At 33.3% G+C, this 24,201-nt stretch overlaps 2 protein-coding genes across 3 annotated transcripts in view; one reads left to right on the top strand and one right to left on the bottom strand.

The window, feature by feature from the left end:
• Window positions 1-1,006: 1,006 nt before the first annotated feature.
• LOC134251589 (ubiquitin-conjugating enzyme E2 G2-like) overlaps window positions 1,007-24,201 on the bottom strand; it is a 62,699-nt gene continuing 39,504 nt past the window's right edge. The window contains exons 2-6 of one of the 2 annotated variants that reach the window (XM_062733990.1): window positions 6,010-6,053; window positions 3,670-3,751; window positions 3,451-3,569; window positions 3,202-3,342; window positions 1,007-1,273 (exon numbers count right to left, since the gene is read on the bottom strand). In XM_062733990.1, the coding sequence (XP_062589974.1) occupies window positions 1,161-1,273; window positions 3,202-3,342; window positions 3,451-3,569; window positions 3,670-3,751; window positions 6,010-6,052 (498 nt within the window). In that variant the 5' untranslated portion in view covers window position 6,053 and the 3' untranslated portion in view covers window positions 1,007-1,160. Of the gene's footprint in view, window positions 1,274-3,201; window positions 3,343-3,450; window positions 3,570-3,669; window positions 3,752-6,009; window positions 6,134-24,201 lie in introns of those variants that run through there. The other variant, XM_062733989.1, reaches the window with a different exon arrangement.
• Window positions 6,157-24,201, top strand: part of LOC134251576 (DNA topoisomerase 2-alpha-like) — a 36,333-nt gene continuing 18,288 nt past the window's right edge. Inside the window, exons 1-23 of the mRNA XM_062733976.1 lie at window positions 6,157-6,228; window positions 6,688-6,909; window positions 10,275-10,368; window positions 10,600-10,663; window positions 11,074-11,219; window positions 11,881-11,978; window positions 12,683-12,895; window positions 13,006-13,179; window positions 13,440-13,541; window positions 14,527-14,664; window positions 14,770-15,066; window positions 15,978-16,214; window positions 16,553-16,658; window positions 17,213-17,322; window positions 17,573-17,665; window positions 17,762-17,998; window positions 18,368-18,516; window positions 20,621-20,852; window positions 21,010-21,209; window positions 21,498-21,633; window positions 23,119-23,314; window positions 23,460-23,557; window positions 23,926-24,069. Coding sequence (XP_062589960.1) covers window positions 6,205-6,228; window positions 6,688-6,909; window positions 10,275-10,368; window positions 10,600-10,663; window positions 11,074-11,219; window positions 11,881-11,978; window positions 12,683-12,895; window positions 13,006-13,179; window positions 13,440-13,541; window positions 14,527-14,664; window positions 14,770-15,066; window positions 15,978-16,214; window positions 16,553-16,658; window positions 17,213-17,322; window positions 17,573-17,665; window positions 17,762-17,998; window positions 18,368-18,516; window positions 20,621-20,852; window positions 21,010-21,209; window positions 21,498-21,633; window positions 23,119-23,314; window positions 23,460-23,557; window positions 23,926-24,069 — 3,510 coding nt within the window. The 5' untranslated portion in view covers window positions 6,157-6,204. The remainder of the gene's footprint in view (window positions 6,229-6,687; window positions 6,910-10,274; window positions 10,369-10,599; window positions 10,664-11,073; window positions 11,220-11,880; window positions 11,979-12,682; window positions 12,896-13,005; window positions 13,180-13,439; window positions 13,542-14,526; window positions 14,665-14,769; window positions 15,067-15,977; window positions 16,215-16,552; window positions 16,659-17,212; window positions 17,323-17,572; window positions 17,666-17,761; window positions 17,999-18,367; window positions 18,517-20,620; window positions 20,853-21,009; window positions 21,210-21,497; window positions 21,634-23,118; window positions 23,315-23,459; window positions 23,558-23,925; window positions 24,070-24,201) is intronic.

Here is a 24,201-nt window from a genome sequence, read left to right as displayed (position 1 = left end):
TAAGAGTTAGTAGATATCACCATTTTATTGAACAAATGACTTTAAAAAAGGTGTAGACTACATCCTGCTTCAAAAAAAAAAAAAAAGCCTGCCTGCTGCATTGAATTCAGATTTTTTTTAGCCTGAGAAACAATTTATTAATTTTTTTTGGCCTTACTACACATTTTTAAGCCATTCCAAGTTTTTCTTTTCAAGGTTTAATATCAAATACACCATGGTTTTTGACTTCCCAGTTTAGAAAAAGAACAAGGTCTCTCTATATTTGTAGTAAAATGTAATCTGACAAATCCATGTAGATTTATGTTCAGGATAAATTAATACTTTGATTTTGCATGGGAATATATATATCTATTAGGAATGTAGAATTGTAAATTTAGATCTTCATGATGATATCAGTTTTACGACTAGGGCTGGGCAATAATATCGATATTTCAATATATTGCAATACAATGACAAAAAATATCGTATCGCAATACGATTTTGTAATATCGATATATTGGCAATATGCTTAGATTAAGGAATTTTGTCATTAAATATAAAAAAGGACTTATAAAAGTTTGTTATTAAGCCAAACAGCAAGACAGATTAAGCCAAACAGCAAGACAGAAGTTGTTTTGTAGGAAAATTTCAGAGCATAACTTAAATGAAATTAACTAGATTTTTTTCCGTGTTGGTAACTTATCCTAGTTATGTACATTCTGCATGTAAATTATAGTAAATATAGTAAGAAAATTCCATTTTTATTACATTAAAAATATTGCAATACATATCGCAATACAGTAAAAAATATCGCAATATATCGCAATACGAAATCTCAGGCCAATACCCAGCCCTATTTACGACTATAGTTTAAAGCATTTGTTTTACTTAGTCTTGTGTGTTTTGTGAGTAGGCAAGAATTTCTAATGAATGGTGGAGAAAGCATTGGAATGGCCATAAGTTTTTGCCAAGTACAGAGTAACAAATAATATTGAAATTTAACAATGTTTCCTCATCTAACCATAAATTTCATGTAAAATATGGAATAGTGGTCTTATAAACAATTATAAATTAGAGATGACCTCTTTTTCCATAAATGAAATGAACTTTCCATGTATTAAAAAAAAATCTGATGTGTATTCGAACACATATAGCACCTAAAACTGATAAGATACATGTAACTACAACCCGAGTGATTGTCTAACTGTCCTGTGGGCTATTTCTGTGAATTTATCTCTGTTTTCCCGCCATGTCTTGGCTGCATCAACATTGGCTGCACTTTCATCATTGGGTTCTGTCAAAAAAATTATACTTTTTAAAAAAATGTATTCAGCTTTGCTATATTTATATTGCAATTCTGTTTGTCAAAATATTTCATACTTGCAATATTTTTAGAAAATCAATCCATCGATTTTTTATATTTGTGAAACAAATGTGTTACCAGTGGCGTAGCGCCCTTTACGCAAAAACGCAAATGAATACACAGATTTTTCACCAAAAAAATAACAATAAAGAAAAAATTGTCGTAAGTTCAATGAAAGATTAAAATAAAATAATTTATATTAAAAGATATTTTTAATCCAATACTGCTAGTACCTGCTAAATAGATTAAAAGAATATATTCAGCTTCTATCTAAGATCTTTGATACAGTTGAGTATACATGTACATAGTTTAATTTAGTTTAATTTTTTTTTTTTAGATTTTCGAGGACGAATTTCTTAATTGTGTCAATTTAAGCAAAAGCAAATAATAATCCATTCCACATGTATGTTATTTACGAATTCCCCTAATAATCTCTTTAAACCAAAGGTACCTGCGTTGTATATGTACTTTACATTTTATATCAAAACAATTAATTTGTACCATGTAACGAATTGAGAATATTCAAGTTTTTTGTGTTGATATACCTGTATATAAAATTCATTTCGCGCTTATCATAAAAAAAACCCAGGGTTAATTGAGAAATAAATTTTATAGCAATTACTACAACATTGAATTTTTTTGTCAAAATTTTTTCCAAGGTTTCCCTGAAGTCCATAATAAATTCTCTTTCGTCAGTAAATTTCAAAATAGTTTTTTGTAATATAATTGAAAAGTTGCTACATAAAAGGAGAAAAAAGGACAAGATAGGGTAAGACCAGTATTTGGCCCCCGATTTTGGGTGTCTTTCAGAATGATCCAACAGTGTATCCATAAAAACCTGTTGTCACCCCTGCCACAAAATGAGTGTTGGTTTTAAAATCTAGAATATACAAGGGTCACAGTGAGGTCAGAAATAGGTCAATTTTCGAAATTTCTCATTTTTATGCAAATTTTCATTAATTTTAGAGCACATTTTCTTTCGGTAAACATAGAGCACATGCTTGCCTATCTACCAAATTTATATATTTTATACAATGATATCAGATGCAGTTTATGTGTAAAAATCTAGGCAAGCTTGTGCTCTATGTTTTCCGAAGAGAAATGTATCCCAAATTTAATGAAATTCCATCAGAATTGAAGAAATTCTGGAAAATGCCCTATTTTTGCACCCTCTAGTGGCTTCAATGAAAGCTTTGAATGAAAATTAGTACTTGTCTTAAAGTACCAGGTGAGCATGAATTTAACTTCATAACTACAATCTATCACAATTTTACCAGTGTTCTGATTTTTATGTTAAATAAGGGGCCAGATTCGGCTGTTACCCTATCTTGTCCTTTGAAAAATTAGCCAACTTTACGAAAAAGCGAAATGTTCTTGTGAAAAAGTATTGTGAAAATATGAGTTATAGCATCCTCACAAAGTCAAGGTTTTTATTTTTATTGACTTATTTCATGAAAACAAGAAATGCTTTTAGAAAAGAAATTTGGGGAGTTGTATTGTCAAAACTCGGCAAGTTTTTGTTAATATTTAGTATATTAGAACTACAATAATTGTAAAAATTGAACTATTTTAAGGTGGTTTTCTAATGTATAAAACCCTTTATATGCGTGAGCTTCTGGGGGCTTCGCCCCCCGGGCCCCCACCAGGGCCCTGCCCTGGACCCGCTGGGGGCCTAAGGGCAGACTCCTTGCCTTTCTGAATACAGTTAATAATTTCCTAGCTACGCCACTGGTTACAAGAAATTTAATTGTATGGTGTCACCAAGTCTCTGTAACAATTATAAACCCTGAGCTAAAGCCAAGTCAGATTGATTTACAAAACTTAATGATGAATTAAACAACTTATTATTTCTCCATTACCTGCGAGCATACTAACAACAGACAGCAGAATTTTCTCGACACTTTGAACAGGACTCCATCTCTCAGCACTGGTTTCATATCCCATAGGATCATCTCCAGGGGCATGTAGGATTGAGATGCATACTCTTCCATCTGGGTATACTGAAAAAAAGGCTCAAAATTTGAACTAACAGTTGGTTGGTCATTTGTTTTGTCTTATGTTCTAATCATAAACATATCTGTTACAAACATGAATACAAATATACCTACTGTTTGGATGAAACAAATCACAGGTAAATTTCATCTTTGGGGGACTCAATGGATAATCAGGTGGAAATGTAAGTCTTGAAGGAAACACACCACCCTCAAAACAAGTACCCTCTGGGCCCCTGTGATGTGAATTTTAAAAATATGATATACAATGTTACAATACTTTTTTTAAAATCATTGATTATTTGCATGGTTACTACAAGGTATATATTTGCTTACATAATATATGCTTCCCATTCAAAGAAATTTTCTTCATCTAAAGGACCAGCAATAATTCCCTCTGGTGGATTAAGTGTAAGCTCTGTGAAAATATGAATTATCCATCAGTACAAGTATAGAGACCTAATTTGTCCCTGGTACAATAATCCGAGATTCCTCTGACTCTAACCCCCGCTTTTATATTATGACTTGTGCGGGGGAGAGTGCTGGATGGTATTGAAAACTGGGAATTTGGCGAAACAAAAGGTGTCGCGACTCTGCCTACCTTTTACAACTTTATTTCGCGGAGCTAACTCCCGAGACGCGAGAAATCAGTAAAATGATTATTATTCTACTTGTTAATTGTCATTACAATGATGCTACCGCCGTTTAAACGGTCCTATCACCGACAAATGAAGCATCACTTGAATTAGGTCGCCTCCTCGCCATTCGACTTCTTTGCGCATGACGTCAGCACACAAATACACAAAATTCCAAAGTAACACGTGCTCAAAACACGTGTGGACCTTTCGGAAAAATGTGAAAGTGTTGTGAAAAAATACATAAAACAATATAATGATGTTTCATTTATTTATTTATAAGGAAAGCAATTGTCAAAAACGACTTCTTTGCTAAAATTAGGTTAAAAACAGCATTAACACCAAACATGATATTTTCACGTGATAGTTTTGTTTGTGTATTTGTGTGTGACGTCATGCGCAAAGAAGTCAAATGGCGAGGAGGCGACCTTATTCAAGTGATGCTTTATTTGTCGGTGATAAGACCGTTCAAACGGCGGTAGCATCATTGTATTGACGATTAAGAAGTAGAATAATAATCATTTTACTGATTTCTCGCGAATAGAGTGCTCCATGTTGTAAAAGGTAGGCATATGACAATCCAAACATTTTCGCCAAATTCCCAGTTTTCAATATGGAAAATCTTATTCTCCCCCGCACAAGTCATAATATAAAAGCGGGGGTTAGAGTCAGAGGAATCTCGGATTACTGGTACAAACAGGTTGGGCACACACCGCCAAATGGTCATTTAACCCCCGTTTGGTGGTCAATCGCCCATATCGGCGTCTTTTTTACCTACCAAATGGTGGTCTTTTTTATTCAAATCCAATTTTCATTGAAATAAAGCAAAAGCGCATTTACTTAGGCATTGGGGCATTTTAATTAACAAATTCATCGCACATTTAATAAGATTTAGTCAATTTTCCATGTGGAATTTCTGTGGAACTTCGTAAAAACGAAACCCACAGCTGTTCGTGACGGCCGAACTATTAGCTCATACAATACAAAAAATTATTTTGTTGTGTATAGTTCGGTAAAAAATACATTTAAGCAAGAAGAGTTAATCTAGAGAAGTAACTTTTCAAACGATCTTTCTATCTGCGTCTATATAATTCTTTATAAAATCCCGTTAAACACGAGCTCCTCGAATCTTATTCGTATGGTGGGCACTTAGTGCTATAATATTCATTTTTCCTACATTTGAATGTAACATTTATTCTTTATTTTCTTTTAGGATGAAGTTACGATTTCTGTGCGACCCTTTGTTGTTTAGTATGCATATCTATGTTGTATCTACTATATTTATTAAATATTTTTGAATAAAAGATTTACAAAGTGACATTTGCAATTATTCCTGTTTTTATTCCAAGATTATGGTTTTCGAGTGATTATTTTAACATGAATTCACTGCATATCACATTTTTATAAAAAATAAAGCCATTGCTTACGAAATAAACTCAATAAAAGCGAATTCTTACCATTCCTCTTATTTTACTTTTTGAAAATTAACACATATGGGCCTCCGTAGTTAATTCAGTCTTTTGACCCAAGTTTGGAAAAGATCGTCATTTTTGATTGGTTTAGTACTGATCGGTTGCCCGGTTGACAGAAATATGAAGTGATCAACACGATTGATAGGATCAACTACGCGCGAGACGGAGGGAATTTTTCTTATAAAGTTAAAACAGAGAAACGTTACATTTGTTTACATAGGTGACGATTTTGTCAATTATTTGATCGACACTGCGCAAAAAAGTTTGAAATTTTAATTTTTTTCGTTCAGAGTACAGATAAATATCTATATTTTATTCCCCGTGAGTTGAAATTATGCGCTATTTCACGTCATTCCAGAGAACTGAACAGAACGATTTTTCTCTCCCATTTGGTGGTTAATAAAGACGCCGATATGGGCGAATAACCACCAAACGGGGGTTAAATGACCATTTGGCGGTGTGTGCCCAACCTGACAAATGCACTATATTTTTTAACATAATTTCACAGGGAGTTTGACATTGTCATATCCATAGGCTTCATCATTCAAAACAAATATCATGCATCTTACGTTTATATTCTGCCATAAGCCGTTTTAGTGCTGATCCAGCCATGATCTCTAACTTGCAATTTGTAAACTAATTTCTAAAGTTTTGACATCATCTACTCTTTTTCCTGAGAAGATAAGAAAGTCTTCAATATCACGTGACATTTTTCGAGAGATTCCATTGGACCGATTGAGCGGCTAAGTTCGAAAAAATCAGTGATGGCAACAGACGGTCCTCTAAAGGTTTGATCTACCATTGTTTTGCTTTTAAATCAGAACCGACATTACATTGAATAGTTTTTAAACAGTATGTTTTCAAATATAAAGCGGTTTTTGACGATCGGTTGGTTGTTTCGTAAATTAGAGTAAAACAAAAACACGATCACCGGTTTCGTTTTTCGTGTTTATTTTTGGAAAGTGTTCTCATAAAATCAAAGGTATATGCAAATGTATGATAGAAGTGATCAAATTTATACCAGGATATATATCGCAACTATAAAATTCATTTAGGATTGTTGACTTTTTTTTTTTGTTTTTCAAGAGATCGGGATCGGAGTACACTGTTCGAATTTTCATAAATGGAGGGAATGTTGACCTGTTTCTAGCTTTAATTAATTAGAAAGTATGAATTTTTTTTCAAGATCATCGCTGGTATCAGATTTATCAGATGTGAAATCGACAGTCTAATCTAATATATTGTAGACTCTATTTAATAACATAAATAAGAAGAAGACAGGGGAGACAAAGGGTTCAGCAATGGATTCTGAAAATACAGACATCGTACATTTACCGGGAGATGCTGATGGTGGCAAAGGGAAGAACAAAAGACTGTCGATTGAGAGGATCTATCAGAAGAAATCACAGTTGGAGCACATTCTACTCCGTCCAGATACATACATTGGTTCCGTAGAATCTGTGACTCAGGTAACAAATGGGTTTCCTTTTATCAGGTTGGGAACACATCCCCTTTAGCGAGATCATCTCGCTAAAGCGCGATTATCCCTCTTTAGCGGAAGAAAAAACATTACCATAAACGGGAATTTTGTTGTTTTCGCTACAAAATAATCAAAAATCTCGTGCGTATTGAAAATCCGGGAGAGAGCTGCATTGAAGCGTGAATTTACTACAAAAAACTGACAATATTGGCTAGAAAGTTAAGACAATCACTGCTGCGTGTGAGAATAAGAAGCTGAAATCCACATGAAAATCGGGCCTTTTTAGCGAAGGTTTCAAGATTTACAGTCATATATGTTTTTGAAGCATATAAAATATGTATAGATATCCAAATTATATTCGTGAGAGTCTTAGTTTTCCATTCTTGTAAAAAATCAAAAATAATATTCTTCAGAAACCCATGATATTTGCTTAAATATTTGATCTTTGGTTGACGCTAAGAAGTACGGTAGGGCAACAGGGTTGTAACGTTTGTGGAAAAGTTATGAATATAAAAAAAAAACAAGTATAAATTGAGATTTGTATAGAATATGGATAAACCATTAATTTAATAGAATATTGAAAACAAACTAATAAAAAAAGGTTTATTTTGAGTCTAACCGATTTGACTTAGTGAAAATGTTGATACATGGTAAACTTGTAAATTCAGGAAAGCATGATTCAACGGCGTCGGAAGCAAAAATCAACCTGAAAAAAAACTTGACAAAAAAGAGAGAATTTGACTAATTTAAAAACCCTATTTTATGTGGGTAAAGGGGGGATGTAGCTTCGAACTTTTTTTCAGTTACCACTTACCCTTCTTTTCATTAACACTGAAACGTGCCTGTTGAAAGTGAAAAACATGTTACCTTGAATTACTTTTCATAACTATATATGAAATTAGAGAAAACAAAAATTCGAAATTGCATTTTTGAAATTACTGCTTTTAACGTGTTGTTATAATTTAAAGAAGTATGCCCTAGGTATTCGTATTTTAATGACATAAATTCTTAATGTTTTTACCCGTAGCAATGGACAGTTCATCGTTTGAGGACACTTCAATCGCGTTTGAAACATAAGTTGGGATCCTGCATAAGTTAACATGTGTAAATTTTAATAGGGAATCAGATGCTTTCCAAAACATAGGCTACTAGGCTACATGAAAGAACACCGACCAGGTGGCATTTTTATATCTTTAAAAAAAAAGGGGGGCTTCTAAAAAATCATAATTCAATAAATAAAAAAAGCTAAAAGTGTTGATTGTTTATTGTTAAATGCCGAGTCGGCAAATTTCAGCCGTATTTTGCGGCAGATTAACACTGCTAAAGACACGCTTTATTTTTAAAGAATATCAACGAACACTGTATGGGATACTTTTAATTTTGCATTTTATTATAATTTGTAATTGTTTTATTGAATTAATAAGAGAGGCTATTGTCACCTTTATATATAAGCGATGATTTACCGTTTATGAATTGCTTCCTTATTAGAAGAGTCTGAATTGATCACCGATAAGACTCTTTCATTAAAATGTCTGTGATTTGAAAATGGTTATGTGATGTCGATAGCTTTTACCATGCCTGATTAGAATCTTGGTATATTATACATTTAAAGAAGTCAGTCGCACAACCTACCTACTGTATTTGCTCCTGAAATGTGGATTTAACCATCCATCTACATTTTCTCTAGCCGTCTAAAATATTTGTTTCCAATATAACTTGCAAAGTTTGAGACAGTGCAATAGTATAGGATAAAATAATTTTTAGGGTTGGTTAATTTACGTAGGACGAGATTTTAAAACTGACACTGAACGTTTTTTTTTTTTATTTTACGGATAAAATATACATAGAAGAATTAATATATCTGTTAGAATATCCTGGGAACTCTGACGAGTAGCAAAGAACCAATGAGGGCACTTCTTACAGTAAGAAGGTGGGGCTTAATATCAGTCAATCAGGCGATTTGAGAATCTTTAGGTTTACCAAACAAATTTCGTTTCGAGATCGTCATACCCAACGGATAGTCCAAAGTGACGGACACCCCATCACTATATCATTCTGTATATACTCCCGCTTTTCAAGCAGGCGTATTAAAGAAAATAAGGTAAACTTACAATTACAATAACCGATACCGATAATTATCACCTGTGGTCCTCCGTAGGAAGGCTACGCTATTGTTCATAAACTCATTCTAATTTCCATGATTTGCAGCAGTAGAGGCAATATTTTGAAGCAAATTTATTGAGATGAAACAATAAATATTCATCGAATGGGTTGACATACTTCCGGATTTTCCTTTTTCAGAAGTTAACATGATTACAGCTTGAATCGGAGTACAAATCTCGGTTTTCCGAATGGATATTATTAGAGAGGGATAATCGCGCTTTGAATATTCAAAGAGGATGTGTTCCCAACCTGTTTATATAATCACACTTACTTGTTTAGATAGAACGTTCTATCATTAAAATGATATTGTCCTACGGACCCGGTTTAACGATAGAATTCGTTCCGTGTATTCGTAAGAAGAAACACGGGCGATTAACTCGTACTAGTGCATTTACTAGGAACAATCTAGAGAGTTCCAAATGTAAACATGGCAGGTAAATTTGAAGCGAGAGAAAAACGTTGAGAAAATTAAATGGATTTTCATATTTATATGGATTATTTTTGGGGATAAAAGGCATAAGCAATCTCAAAAAGGTTTGTTTTGATTATTTTGGTAGTTATTCCCAGTGCAAATCATTTCATATTCTTCAAAATCGTTTCGGAGCGGATCCGCTCCGATTTGCTACATTGCAAGTATATGGGACGTATTCTAACTCTGGTGAGGGCTTGTACTGAGACACAGTTAGATTATTCTAACTATTACTTGTTATAAATGATTATTGTTGTGTTTTACCTGTAAATAAGAATAAAATAATCAAGCCTGGACGGTGGGTCAATTTACCCAAAAGGAAAATATAAGGAACCCAAAAGGACTTGGAATGATAGAGGCAACTGGCTATTCAATGAACATTTTTATACATAATGGAAAGTACAACAGAAATTTTAGAGGAAAAAACTTTTAGGAGGGCTGCTCCGATACCGTATAGATTTGAAGGATGAGAGAGAGACCTAATGCAAAGTATTTGCATGCTTTTAAATCTGAAAGCACAAAATTTTGTAAAAATGAATTTATTTCTCCTTAGAATTCAAATTCATAGCACAAATGTAGGAAAGGGTTATTTCCTTCTGATTTTGTTTCTGTAAAAGAACAAAAGTAGAACAAAATCAATTGTTGACATTTTTATGAAAAAGAATCACTATTTATCAGATTTATCTTATGATGGATGTTTTTATGATTCTTTTGTCTTGCAGGCCATGTGGGTTTTTGACTCTGACTTGGATCAAATGATTTTGCGAGACATCACCTTTGTTCCTGGACTGTACAAAATTTTTGATGAAATTATTGGTAAGAAATTCAAACTGTAATGAAGTGAATGCAAGCTTATTGCTTAACTGCTTTTTTAAAAACAATGGGAAGTGGAGACTTTTTCATAACCCTTTTACTGGTTAAAATTTAATATTGTGCATTCTTAGTTGACATTAGTAAACAGATTATCAAAAATGTATGGAACATTATTAGCCACAGTTTTCATTATACAATGCATCAATTGTAATTTTGATTTTGATGTCTTTACAGTAAATGCAGCTGACAATAAACAGAGGGATCCCAGCATGAACACAATTAAAATTGACATTGATGCGTAAGTTGTTGTCTTTTGCTACTACCTGTAGAAGAGATGAAAGATGAAAATTATGCAGGGTATTTGCTTCAAAATGTAGTTTAATTGTTTATGTATGATTTAGAGGTAGTAAAGTTTTTCTTTTAAAAAATGACTCCCATGTCTAGTATGGGGCCACAGCAGAGGCTCTAAACTTAGTGTTTTAAAGGAAATGTCCAATATGTTCATATTCATCTAATAAGAGAATATTGTGTGAGAGGGGGGGGGAGGGCTAAAAATTTAATCTGAAAAGTGCATGAAGTATCCAGTTAAACAAGGTGAATGCACTCGCGCCACCTTTTTCTCAGTTTCAGTATTTGGAATTTAAAAAATGACATGTACTCTGAGTATAATGAATATGCAGTTTTTAACAAATAGAATAATGTTTTCAGTGAGAACAACAAAATAAAGATTTGGAACAATGGAAAGGGTATCCCTGTCATTGAACACAAAACAGAGAAGATGTATGTGCCAACAATGATCTTTGGGCATCTGTTGACATCCAGCAATTATGATGATAGCCAGAAAAAAGTTACAGGTAAGTAGGGCTTAGTATATTAGGCAACATAATTGGTATTGCGGAGACCAATCCAGAAAAAAAGTTCCATCCTCACTTTTTCGTAGTTTAGTACTCAAATATCACTTCTGATAGCCATTTGCAAGAAGCCTTTGCCTACTTTGTTTGAAAATGCATTCAAATACATTGCTTACGATGTTCACATGTTGATAAGCAATGCATAATGCAAAGCTTTTGAACAGACAGGAAAAGTATATCTGTGAACAAAGAATTTATCATTATTTTAAAGAAAATTTGAAAATTAAAAAAAAAAATCCTCCCTCATCTACTCAATTGCCAATAAAATGCCTTCCTCTTGCATCTGTTTTGCAGAAAATTGGCTTATGAGAAAATATCCACATTCCTTTTAAAAGGTTTAAAATAATTTTTGATATAATGTTAATTAAAAAGATATATGAAGAATTAAATTTGGTCTTAAGTGTAGCCTTTATTTAAATTAATGTAGCTTTATTTAATTTGACTTAATCAATTTTATTTTATTCTCAAGTTCAAAATACTACATGTTTTGTCTAGTATTGATAGAAATTTTAACTGTGAAAATTGTGGACAAATATAAAAAAAATATGTAGATCTATCCAGAAAGATCATCTTCATGAATTTAATGTGCATACATGAATCACAGGTGGAAGAAATGGATATGGTGCCAAGTTGTGCAACATTTTCAGTAAGAAATTCATTGTGGAGACATCTTGCAAGGATTACCACAAAGCTTTTAAGCAGGTTAGAATTCTGTGAAACCTTTTATACTTTAAGGTCAAGATCTAAGATGAAAGGTGTCTACAGATTTATCAAACTTGAGAAATAAATTCCTTCATTGATGCTTTGCAACTTTAGCTTGGTCAAATAAGGTGTTTCGGGGCATAATTTGTAGATAAACAAGATGAAAAACTGTATATTAAAATGTCATTTTTAATGAAAAATTAAGAAAACCAGTCATGAAAATGGGAGGGTTTTTTTTTCATACTCGGCAAAGAAAATGTATCCAGATTGCCTACAGTCTTTCAGAAAACGGTAATTAGAATGTTCATGGCCTCTTCTGTAAATCAATATCAAATTTAATATAGGTATCCGTTTACTTTTCATATGATTTCAAATTGAATGACATGAAAATACCCTATTTTCTACATAATTCTGCTAATGCCGTAAAGTACAGGAAAAAGAAAGTTGAAATTGATTATGACGTCATAATGGATTTAGCACCAAAAAATTAGTCTCAAGTTATTTACTAGATCTTGACCTTAACATGCAAGATAATGCTTATGCAGGTTAAATGTTCTACAGGAGTTATTTGCAAAGATGAACCTTATTTGAAATTTTGTATTCATACACATTGTTTCTTTAACTTAATGTGATACCAAAATTGATGTATTGCATTTCATCTCTAACTTAAAAAAAATTACTAATTTATTTTGTGACTTTTTAAGACATGGATTGACAACATGGGGAAGACAAAAGAGCCCACCATTACAGATGCCAAGAATGATGATTTCACATGCATTACTTTCTTCCCTGATCTTGAAAAGTTTAAAATGGAGAGTTTGACAAAAGACATGGTGGATTTGTTTACACGTAGGGCATATGATGTCGCCGGCTCATCCAAAGGAGTGAAGGTTTTCCTCAATGGAAAAAGACTTCCCGTAAATATACTAATTTTATACTTCAAATCTGTTTGTGTAAAATAAGTGATATGAAATTACTAATTTTTATAATTTGATATGCATAATGAAAATTGCTCCTTTATCTATAGGTGAAAAATTTCAAAGACTACATTGGCCTTTACCTAAAAGATAAAACAGATGACAATGGGCAGCCATTACCTGTCATTCATGAAGTTGCCAATGAACGATGGGAAGTGGCTGTAACCTTAAGTGAAAAAGGGTTCCAACAAGTCAGCTTTGTTAACAGCATTGCCACTACCAAGGTAAAGTCCAAAGTTTTTGTTTTATTGGGTGATATGAAAACATAAACAAGAATCTTGGAAACTAGGACAAAAAAAATGGACTATATCAAACATAATTTGGACAAGAAATGCAGAGTTCAACATTGTGTATTGATGATAACTGCTTTCTTCTACCCTAATGGGCACTTACAATATATTACAATACACAGTATAGCATTTACAAGCATCCATGAGTAAATTTGAAAAGCAATAAATATATGTTTGTTTTCTTTGTTTGACAGGGAGGACGCCATGTGGATAATGTTACAGACCAAGTTGTGTCCAAACTTATAGATGTTGTGAAGAAAAAGAATAAAGGGGGTGTCGCCATTAAACCCTTTCAAGTAAGTCATCTGAATCTCCCTTCTTTAAAATTAAGATCGAAATAGCTGTTAGCATTCTCTTTCCACATTATACTGTATAGGGGGAAAATAACTCGCGGTGTTAATATTCGCTATATTCACGGTGTTAATAAATCCGTGAATTCAAGAAACAGTGAATAATTTTTCAATAATTTCCATGTTTTATTTGGAAATTTGAGAATAGACTATATATACATAGATATACATACTTATATACATGTACGTGCAGTACATCTCGGTCATTTCAGTAATTACGAGTAGTACCGTACTGTCATATAATTATTTTAATTATCAGGCTTTAATTTAATTCAAATTATTCAGCAGATAATAACCTGTATTTGTTAAAAACCTTTTTTAGTTGCCAACGCTACATGTTTCTTCAATCAAAACACGTGTGCCATGGGTTTTGATTATATTTTAGTGTTACCACGTGTATTTGTTACCTGCATGATCGAGCATATTAGTTTTTTTTATCGACATTTTGGTTTTAAAAAATCATTCAAACTAACTTTGGAACTTACTGAAGATGTGGAAGGGTATTATTTTGTTGACCCACATTAACACATTTATTATCGTCCAATGGTTTTTCGCTGCGTTGTATTGAAGATCTTGGGGTGTATATATAGCATATAGGAAAGCAATCTGACGTTTATTAGTCAAGGACTTTTGATAACTGCACTTGTTATAATTTATTAAATCTAACTATTTTATATTAATCTACCCTGTTCGTGAGATAAAGACACAACGCTGACTAATGTCGTTTACATGTAGCTATGGTATGGATAAAACGGATATAGACAAGGGAGGTAACCTTTATTATACATACAAATTCCGCGAATTCAAGAAACCGCGATCGTGTCAGATGAGAGAAAAACGTGAAAATTACAACCCGTGAAATTAATCCCCTATACAGTACTTTATATAAATATAGGTTGAAAGGTTTAGGTTAAATTTCTTGTATTTACAGGTGAAGAACCATATCTGGATATTTGTGAACTGCTTGATAGAGAATCCTACCTTTGACTCACAAACTAAAGAAACAATGACTCTTCAAGCCAAGCAGTTTGGATCAAAATGTGCTCTTTCTGAGAAATTCATCAATCAGGTAATAATAAGACTTCATTTACAATTATGTTTTTTGTAAAATATTTAAGCTACAATTGTCAATGCATGAATATTGGGTTATAAATTATATTTTATGATATTGAAGGTCAGCAAATGTGGAATTGTTGACAACATATTGAGTTGGATGAAGTTCAAAGCTCAAACTCAGTTGAATAAAAAACTAACATCAAGTAAGACCACCAAACTGAAAGGCATACCCAAGCTAGATGATGCCAATGATGCAGGAACGCGGAACTCCAGAGACTGTACCCTGATCCTGACTGAGGGAGATTCAGCCAAAACTTTGGCTGTTGCTGGATTGGGGGTAGTAGGGAGGGACAAATTTGGAGTTTTCCCCCTCAGGGGTAAAGTTCTCAATGTACGAGAAGCCACTCACAAACAGGTAAGTCTAATGGCACAAACATTTATCAATAAAAACTAATATTTGAATATTATGTGGATTCTTTCTGATTGGTGTATATTTTTACAAATTCTAAACCATTGGTTTATATTTATACTTGTTTCATTTGACATGGGATGCTCTGCTAAAAATAGCAGGGAACATTATTAACTTCGGATCCGCCGCAGCAGATCAGATACTTGTTTGTAAATATTAAGAATCTCTATCTTAGATAAATGTATCCAGTGGTGAACATGCATCAGGTTTTAGACACAAAAATCAGCAAATGGGGTTATAGATTAAGTGAAATTTTAAGGGTTATTTTTAAAAGATGTTGAAACTACATGTGGACTTTTCATCTGCCATTTAATGTTAGGCCATATAAAATTGAAATCTTGGTTCTCAGGCCCGCGCGCATCCGTTTTGAGGTAGCCGCATTGCCGATTTTATTGTATTTTTGATAAAATGTTGGTATTGCGGAACCACATGTCATTTGTTTCGTAGTTTAGTATTCAAATATCACTTCCGGTAGCCATTTACAATGAGATTTTGGCTACTTCGTTTGAAAGTACATTCGAGGACATTACTTACGATGTTTACACGCTGTTAAGCAATGGATACAGCAGAAATTTTGACCAGAAATGGAAAGTATATCTGTGATTAAAAAAATTATCTTTATGTTAAAGAAAATTCGGAAATTAAAATTAAAAAAAAATACCTCCCTCATCTACTTTATTGCCAATAAAATGAAAAATAAAATGCCGCCCTCCCGCATCTGTTTTGGAGAAAACTGGCCTGAGAACCAGGGAATTAAATTTAGATAGCCTTACATGTAAATTTTATTTTACAGTTGGTAAATGTTATAAACATGTTGCATTATTGAGTTTTTTCAAATGCTAATCTTTACATTACAGATCATGGACAATGTTGAGATCAACAATGTGATCAAAATCATGGGTCTTCAGTTTAAGGAGAAGTATAATGACCCTGACACGCTGAAGAACCTGAGGTATGGTAAACTGATGATCATGACTGATCAGGATCAGGACGGCTCTCACATCAAGGGACTCCTCATCAACTTCGTCCACCATTTCTGGCCCAATCTCCTCAAATACAATGTGCTGGAAGAGTTCATTACTCCCATTGTCAAGGTAGGAAATAGAACTTGTACAGTATGTATAGATAAAATTTATGAACTGGAATGATGTTTTTGAAAGTGTATTGATTTTTAAATAGTAACAAACTTAAATAGATAGAAAATAATCAATGTTTTGTAGTTGGATGTGGAATTTGATTTACTCACAGAAATTTTTTTTTTCGATCTTTTGACAAGTGTAAAGCACAACTGAAAATATCAAATAAATTCTGTTTTGCGACTGAAATAAATTCAGCAGAATTTTTGGGTTATTACAAAGATATATGAATATGTTATAATAATTTAATCTTGGAATTTTACAGAAAACAAACTGAAGTTTGGTATAAATTGCAGGTCACAAAAGGAAAAACGGAGCGTTCATTTTACAGCTTGCCTGAGTTTGAAGAATGGAAAAGAGAAACTGAGAACTGGCACACTTACAGAGTCAAGTACTACAAAGGTCTTTATCTTAGGTCATATAGACGTTGATTAAAAAAACAAGAGAGATATTGCCTGCCACTGTGTGCATTTGTTTGTTTGTTTTCAATTTTAAAGAAAAGTGCTTGAATTCTGAGGTTTGGGGCAATTTGAGACAATTTTTTTTTCATCAGCAAAACTTTCGGTTTCTTTCAAAAATGTATGAAACTAGCAACATCCATGAAGCTGTTGAAATTTTCTTATCAAATTAGAATAAGATTTTCAAATGTAATCTTTTTCTGAGGAATTTTTTGATGGGGGGGGGTACTTACTTGTATGAATTATATTTTTTATTTTTGATGACAAAGTAACAATCTTTAAAACTTTACCATTCAGTTTTTTGTTTTTTTTTTGAAAATGCTTTGATATAAGTTGGAGAAAGGTCAATTTTTTTTGAAGGGGGGGGGGGGAGTTGTTCTTTTTATCAGTCTCATTTATAGTGGCAAAAAATCCTTGTTGCATTTGAATGCATAATTTTTTTTCAATATTTTAATAGCAACTTCTCTGAATTGATTTCCTTAAATTCTTTTCCTGTAGGTTTGGGTACCAGCACATCTAAAGAGGCTAAGGAGTACTTCAGTGATATGGAGCGTCACAAGATCCCATTTAAGTACACAGGGGCAGAAGACGATGCTGCAATTAACTTGGTATAGGGTTTTGTGTTATCTAAACTTGAATATTAACTGTACGTGTACTAAAAAAAGCAAGCTTCATATTTTAGTGGCTTTGGCGCGAACAAGAATACGCTAATTTATGAATACCGCTAAAAATCATTTACTAATACAAAACAAGGCATGAACATGTGTAGCGCTAATTCATGATTACACTACAGTACTTCTATCAGGTTCATGACAACTGAAGAAGATAGTAATATAATTTATCTTCCTTACTTTTCAGGCTTTCAGCAAGAAGAAGGTTGAGGATAGGAAAGAATGGCTGACAAGCTGGATGGAGGACAGAAAACGCAGATCAGAGATGGGTTTGCCTGAGGTATTATTATTTTTTATTGTACACAGTTCTGCTTGTACATGTATTTCTGAGGTATTTGTAGTTATATTATGGACTGATGAAATTTTTTGTTTTCAGAACTATTTGTATGGAAAGGCCACCAAATCCATTTCTTACAATGACTTCATCAATCGGGAGCTGATTCTCTTCTCTAACGCAGACAACGTACGATCCATTCCTTCCATGGTGGATGGGCTCAAGCCGGGTCAACGAAAGGTCGTCTTCACTTGCTTAAAGAGAAACTTGACAAAGGAGATCAAAGTGGCTCAGTTGGCAGGGTCAGTGGCAGAAATGTCTGCCTATCACCATGGAGAGGTATGTTTGCCATTGTAATGCATGTAGTGTTATGGAATATTTAAGTTATTCACTATGCAGTAAAACTCCTTTAGTACAAACACGGATATTTCCAATGTACGAATATAGCAGAGTCATCTTGGATCCCCAGCTTTATAAATTTAATGAATTTCTTAAACAGTTATAATGAATTACGGATATAACAAAGTAATTTCACAAATCCCAGCGACTTTGTTATAACCGAGTTTTGCTGTATGTTCTTTCTTATAAAACTGATTTTGTACCAGTATTTGATTTAAAATTGTAAGTTTGAAAAAGAATGTTCTTTAAATTTCGAAATTGAAAAAAAATTATCCTAAAAGACAGAAAAGTATCATCTTTTACTTGTAGGTCTCTTTGATGAATGCCATCATCAACTTGGCCCAGAATTTCATTGGTTCAAATAATCTGAACATCCTGCAGCCCATTGGACAGTTTGGAACAAGACTACATGGTGGTAAAGATGCTGCCAGTCCTCGATACATCTTTACAGCTCTCAGGTTAGTGTGCTCTTAGACTCTCAATTCGTTTTCATTTTTCAGTCTAGATTGAATTAAAAATTCAAATTAGATGCAAAAATGATTAAAAAATAAAATGCTTTCTTTGGTTGTTAGTACCGTAATTTTCGGATAATAGGTCGATACTTTTTTTTCTCAGAATTGTTGGGGTCGCCCAATATACGAATTCGACCTTTCTAAGGCTCAAGTTTACAAAAAATGCCCCAAAATCAATAAAATTTACGTCAATTTCAAAGCAAATCTGTGCCACTTTCATAACTTTTTTCATTATTTTACGCATAAAAATTAATGCCCAGGTAAACAATAAAATATTTATTCTATAGCTTTCTTACAAAATAAATTCCATTAAATATCCGTTGATGACAAAGGAAAAAACTGTGCTTCATCAAGTAAATAATTCCTCAACGTGTTATCCATCATGCGGTAGCCATCTTGTGAAGTTAGGAAGTCGCTACCGTTTACTAAAAGTAAAACCGCAACCGTATCAAAATTTAAAATACGGAAAATTTTTCAAGATCACGATTACCGCTATACAAAGATTGGATTCTAACAGAATTTTAATTGTCTGACAGATAAAAGGATTTACACTGTGTGTACACGCAAAGGTTTAGACACCTGTGTTGGTTTAATGCCCGCAGGGCATGATTAGCAAATCCATAGCAAATGCCGTTATAGGGTATTAGTGTTACACATCATTGAACAAACAAAGCCATGAAATTCATAATGTCTGTCAAATTGTGAATGTACCGGTACTCTCAATTAAATTTATAAATTAAACTTAAAGCGTGGTAATATTATTTCAATTCTTACATTCAGTGGTCGTTTGCGGGTTTTAGCAAATCCCTGAAGAACAAAAATGAAAATGGCGGACATCGAAGCAATTGTCTTCCACCGGTTAATAATGTCTGAATGTGTCCAAGTTGTTCTGAAATCAGAATTATTATTCTTTGATCTCGGGTATTTCACGAATTATAGCTGTAAAATAAGAACGTATTTACATGATATTTATGCCTGTGGTTTAACAACAGTATGAAACTACGGAGGCATTGAACAGGCAAGTTGGAGAAAAATAAGTAGTAACACAATTCAAAGAAGTTTTAACTACATTTTTTTAAAAACTTTATTTAAATGCTGTACTCATTAAAATACCCATTTATTTTCTTGATACGTTCATGTCACGGAATTACCCCGGTAATTTTAGAGGTTTACCTGTTCTGATACGTTGTATCTGCGTAAGAATCTTTAGAAAACGGGAAACAAAGCCTCGTCCTATATAGTAAGTTCGTCCTATCTTAGGATTTTTCAATCAAAGTACTCAGAAGTACAGAGAGCCGGGCTCATTTACAGAGTAGAATGGATTTCTTACATGAATCACGTTTATATTCTGATGAAAAAATTATTTTAAAACTATCAATATAAATGATAAGACACTGACAGTGAGTTTTTCAATCCTAATACCAAGGTCCGATTTTGTCAGAATCAGAATTAATCTGGTACCGCAGCTAAATGTAAACAAACAGGCCAGTCTGGTTCTCTCTCCTGCTTTACCTCGTATGGGTAGAGAACTACGGTAACACTGATTATCAAAAATCCTTACGCTAATGAACTATGTTCTTTGACTTATGAAGTTTTCAAAGTCATTACTACTAATGTTTATTTTATATAGATAAAACTTGGTTTTATTTTTGTTACATTATCTAGCGTTTGTATTATCTCAAAAGCGGTTGAGAGTAAGAACTATATTTTTGCACGTAACTTTAAAATGGCGACTATGGGGTTAACATCCTGCCTTGAACAGGATCACATAATTGCTCTTTGAGCAATAAGCCCGGCTAAAAATTAAGCCTGAAAATGAGCCTTTCGACCTATATACCCCATCGACCTATTATCAGAAAATTACGGTACGTGAATTAATGTTTTAGAAAAAATACACAACCCAAGTAAGGGAGGGGGTAGTATTTTCAAACTATGGTTCCTTTGACTAAAAGAAGTCAGAGTTTAGGGCAGAAAAGCTTTGCTGCAAAATGCTTGGGTGACTTGTATTCATGTCATGAATTTTTGTTCTATGTTTAACTCTTTATTGTAGCCCATTGGCAAAAATGTTGTTCAACATGAATGATGAGCCTCTGCTGAAACACAATTTTGATGACAACTTGAAGATTGAGCCTGAATGGTACTGTCCAATTATACCCATGGTGCTGGCCAATGGTGCAGATGGAATAGGAACAGGATGGAGCACCAAGATACCAAACTTTGATCTTAGAGAAATTGTTGCCAATCTCAAAAGAATGTTAGATGGAGAAGATCCACTCCCAATGGTAACTTTTTGTTCATGTTCAATCATTTACTGACTTGGAGAAAAAAAGGACAACAAGGCTTAAACAATTTAAAATACCTGTAGATTCTCATTTAGTTTAAGTTTCTGCATGAAGAAAGATAATTTTACATTTGTACAGTGTAAGAGTGTTGTTACAGGTACCAAGCTACAAGAACTTCAAGGGTACGGTTGAGGAGCTGAGTGATAATCGGTTTGTAGTCAGTGGAGAGGTAGCCATTATTGACGATCAGACAATCGAGATTACAGAGCTGCCTGTCAAAACATGGACACAGAACTACAAGGAGGACGTACTGGAACCCATGTTGTATGGAACAGAAAAAACTCCAGCAATGATCACGTAGGTCACACAAAATTCATTTTGCAGTGAAGGAAACAGATACAAGAGCACCACTTGCTTGCTATTTCAAAACATTGTAAAGATAATTTCTACAAATATACTGTACATGTAGGACAGCCAGTGTTACTGTGACAATTTTATGTATTTATAAAGGTTTTATTATATGGTAATATGATCTGATCTTTACATCATCTAGCTGGATATTTCTCCACATATGCATATTTTTACCCACTCAAGTCAGAAAACTTGTATGTCTTGTTTAGTAATGCTGGTTTGATCTATATTTAGGGATTTCAAGGAGTATCACACAGATGCTACTGTGAAGTTTGTGATCAAGATGACCCCTGAGAAGTTAGCCGCTGCTGAGGAACAAGGACTTCACAAAGTGTTCAAGTTACAGTCCAACATCTCCTTAAATACAATGGTAAGATCTATCAATAGAGCTGTGTACAGTGGTTAGATCTATCAGTAGAACTGTACACAATGGTCAGATCTGGCAGTAAACCTTTATACAATGGTTAGATCTCGCAGTAAACCAATATAAATATTCAATGGTAAAATTAAGTAGTAGTGTTTTATACAACAATTGGATCTATCAATAGCTACAGTTAAAATCTAAAGAACAAAGTCAGTATATCGTCATTAGGGATGGCAATTTGTAACCTGTTAATCGATTAATCGATTAGAAAATCCGTAATCGGTTAGTCAGAAACAATAAAATACATGTAAATTTGAGCGCAGTTTCCTTAAAATCCCTTCTGCTTTTTTTTTTTTTTTTTTTTTTTTTTTAGAAAGGAAAGCGCTGCATAGATTTTTATTTAGTGTTTTTACACATCTTATAATTAAGAATATTTGGAGGTAATTATAGCTCTCCAGATTGAGATCGCAGGGTAATTGGTCAATTTGTAAAGTGTTAATTACTGTTTTTATAACATCATGCCGTTATCCAGATAGTCCTGTGTGTTTTTTTTTTTTATGATATTGAAAACATTACCGTTAAGCACTTTTAATCATAGTATGTCGATATTTTGCTTTTATCTCTTAAATTATATTATGATAAAGAACGTTGTAAATTGTAAATAAAGTGAGAGTTCAGACATAGACTAGTTCTGATTATGGTGACAACGCAGAATTAACTTCTTTAACATCTTGTTTGGAAAATTATCTATGTCAGATTTCTCAAGCAAGATTCATGGTTTTCTTAATTTTTTCTTGTCTTTTGAAATAAAGTATACTCTTATGTACATAAAATTCCCTGATCAAAATATAAAACAGAATGTAACTTTTAACATCTTTTTAGCCTTTATGTGTATATGAAAAGAAAAGGTCTAAATGTATATCTTGATACGACTAACCGGTTAATCGCTCGAAACGTTTAGGGGTTAACCGATTAGCAATTCTGCAATCGATTGCCATCCCTAATAGTCATATATCTGCTTAAATGCTGTGGTTAGATCTGTCGATAGCTATAGTCCACCTTTCTCTTTTAATACATGTACAGTGGTTGGATCTAGCAAAAGACTAGTATACAATGTTTAGATTTATCAATGATTAAAAAATGATTAGATCTGTTGTTGGTCCAATTTCTACAGAAAAACAATGGTTAGATTTATCAGGCCTGTGTACAGTGATTAGCTAGTTTATAGTGGCTCAATCTACATTCTCATTGGATTTTATTTGTTCACAAAATGGATTTTGGTTGTTAAAAAGCATCATGTGTTTTTCTCATTTTGACAAATAATTGATACCTAGATATACTGGAAAATATGCAAATAGCAAAATGTTTTGAAAGTGATGATGCTATTTTGCATTAGTTGCTAACTCATTTGAAAAGTTGCTAACTCATTTGAGAATTTGACTTGCAATTCTTGAAAAGCTACATGTAACTATTAAACATTCTGTTTTAAAGGTGTTGTTTGACCACAATGGATGTATCAGAAGGTATGAGCAGATCACTGATATTCTAAGAGAATACTTTGATCTGCGTCTGGGTCTGTACCAGAAACGCAAGGACTACATGGAGGGCTTACTGGCAGCAGAGGCTAGCAGATTGGAGAACATTGCCAGATTTATCATGGAGAAAATTGATGGCCTTATCACTATTGGTAAGAATGCAAAAACTGTCCTGCTATTGAAGAAGGACAAAATACCTGATATTCCTTTCTGTAATCTAGGAAGCTTAAGATATGTTTAGAACATTTTCTTAACAGGAATGTTAGTAAGAGGAATATATGACTATGAATTTTTCAGAAAACAAGCCAAAGAAAGAGCTCATCCAGATGTTGGTCAGGAGAGGCTATGACTCTGATCCTCTGAAAAGATGGAAAGAACTTCAGGCTAGAGAAAATGTAATAAACTTACAAAAATATTATCAACCAATTGCTAAAATTAGCTGTAGATTCCTAAATATAAATGTAAGAAATTTATTTATTGTGTATAAAGTTTTTGAGAAGTAGCACTCCTGAAAGTAAATGAGACCACTTTTATTTTTATATTGCGTAAGTCTTGAGAAATAGTCACTCCAATATTTCCTGTTTTTGCAATTTGATATGTATGGATTGTTGCAATAAGGAATCTACAGATCTAGTATACTTCTTAGAAATTACTCTGAGGAAAATGATAATAGTGATTTTTCTATGTTTTGGGGACTATGGTGTCTGTTCAGTATTTATATGTAGTTAGGCTAGGTACTGTTAAGAATTGAGGTTACTTGTAGGAGGAGGGAGATGAAGAGGATGATGATGAGAGCTCAGCCTCAGGATCCTCAGGGGGCCCCGACTTCAACTACATCCTAAACAACCCTCTGTGGTGCCTCACCAAGGAAAAGAAAGAGGACCTACTCAAACAGAGAGATGAAAAGGCAAGTCATTAATCAAAACATAGATAGAACTGATTCTTAGTTCACTTGGTGAATTATGACCATGCTCTCATTTAATGTATTGGAAGCTTAATACAGGTGAAATCAACATTTTATTCTGGCCCTTGTGAGTAG

Source organism: Saccostrea cucullata, unplaced genomic scaffold (genome assembly GCF_032062105.1).
Source record: "Saccostrea cucullata isolate Sc308-1 unplaced genomic scaffold, CSIRO_AGI_Scuc_v1 ctg37, whole genome shotgun sequence".
Lineage (NCBI taxonomy): Eukaryota > Metazoa > Mollusca > Bivalvia > Ostreida > Ostreidae > Saccostrea > Saccostrea cuccullata.
This window is presented reverse-complemented; position numbering and strand designations above follow the sequence as displayed.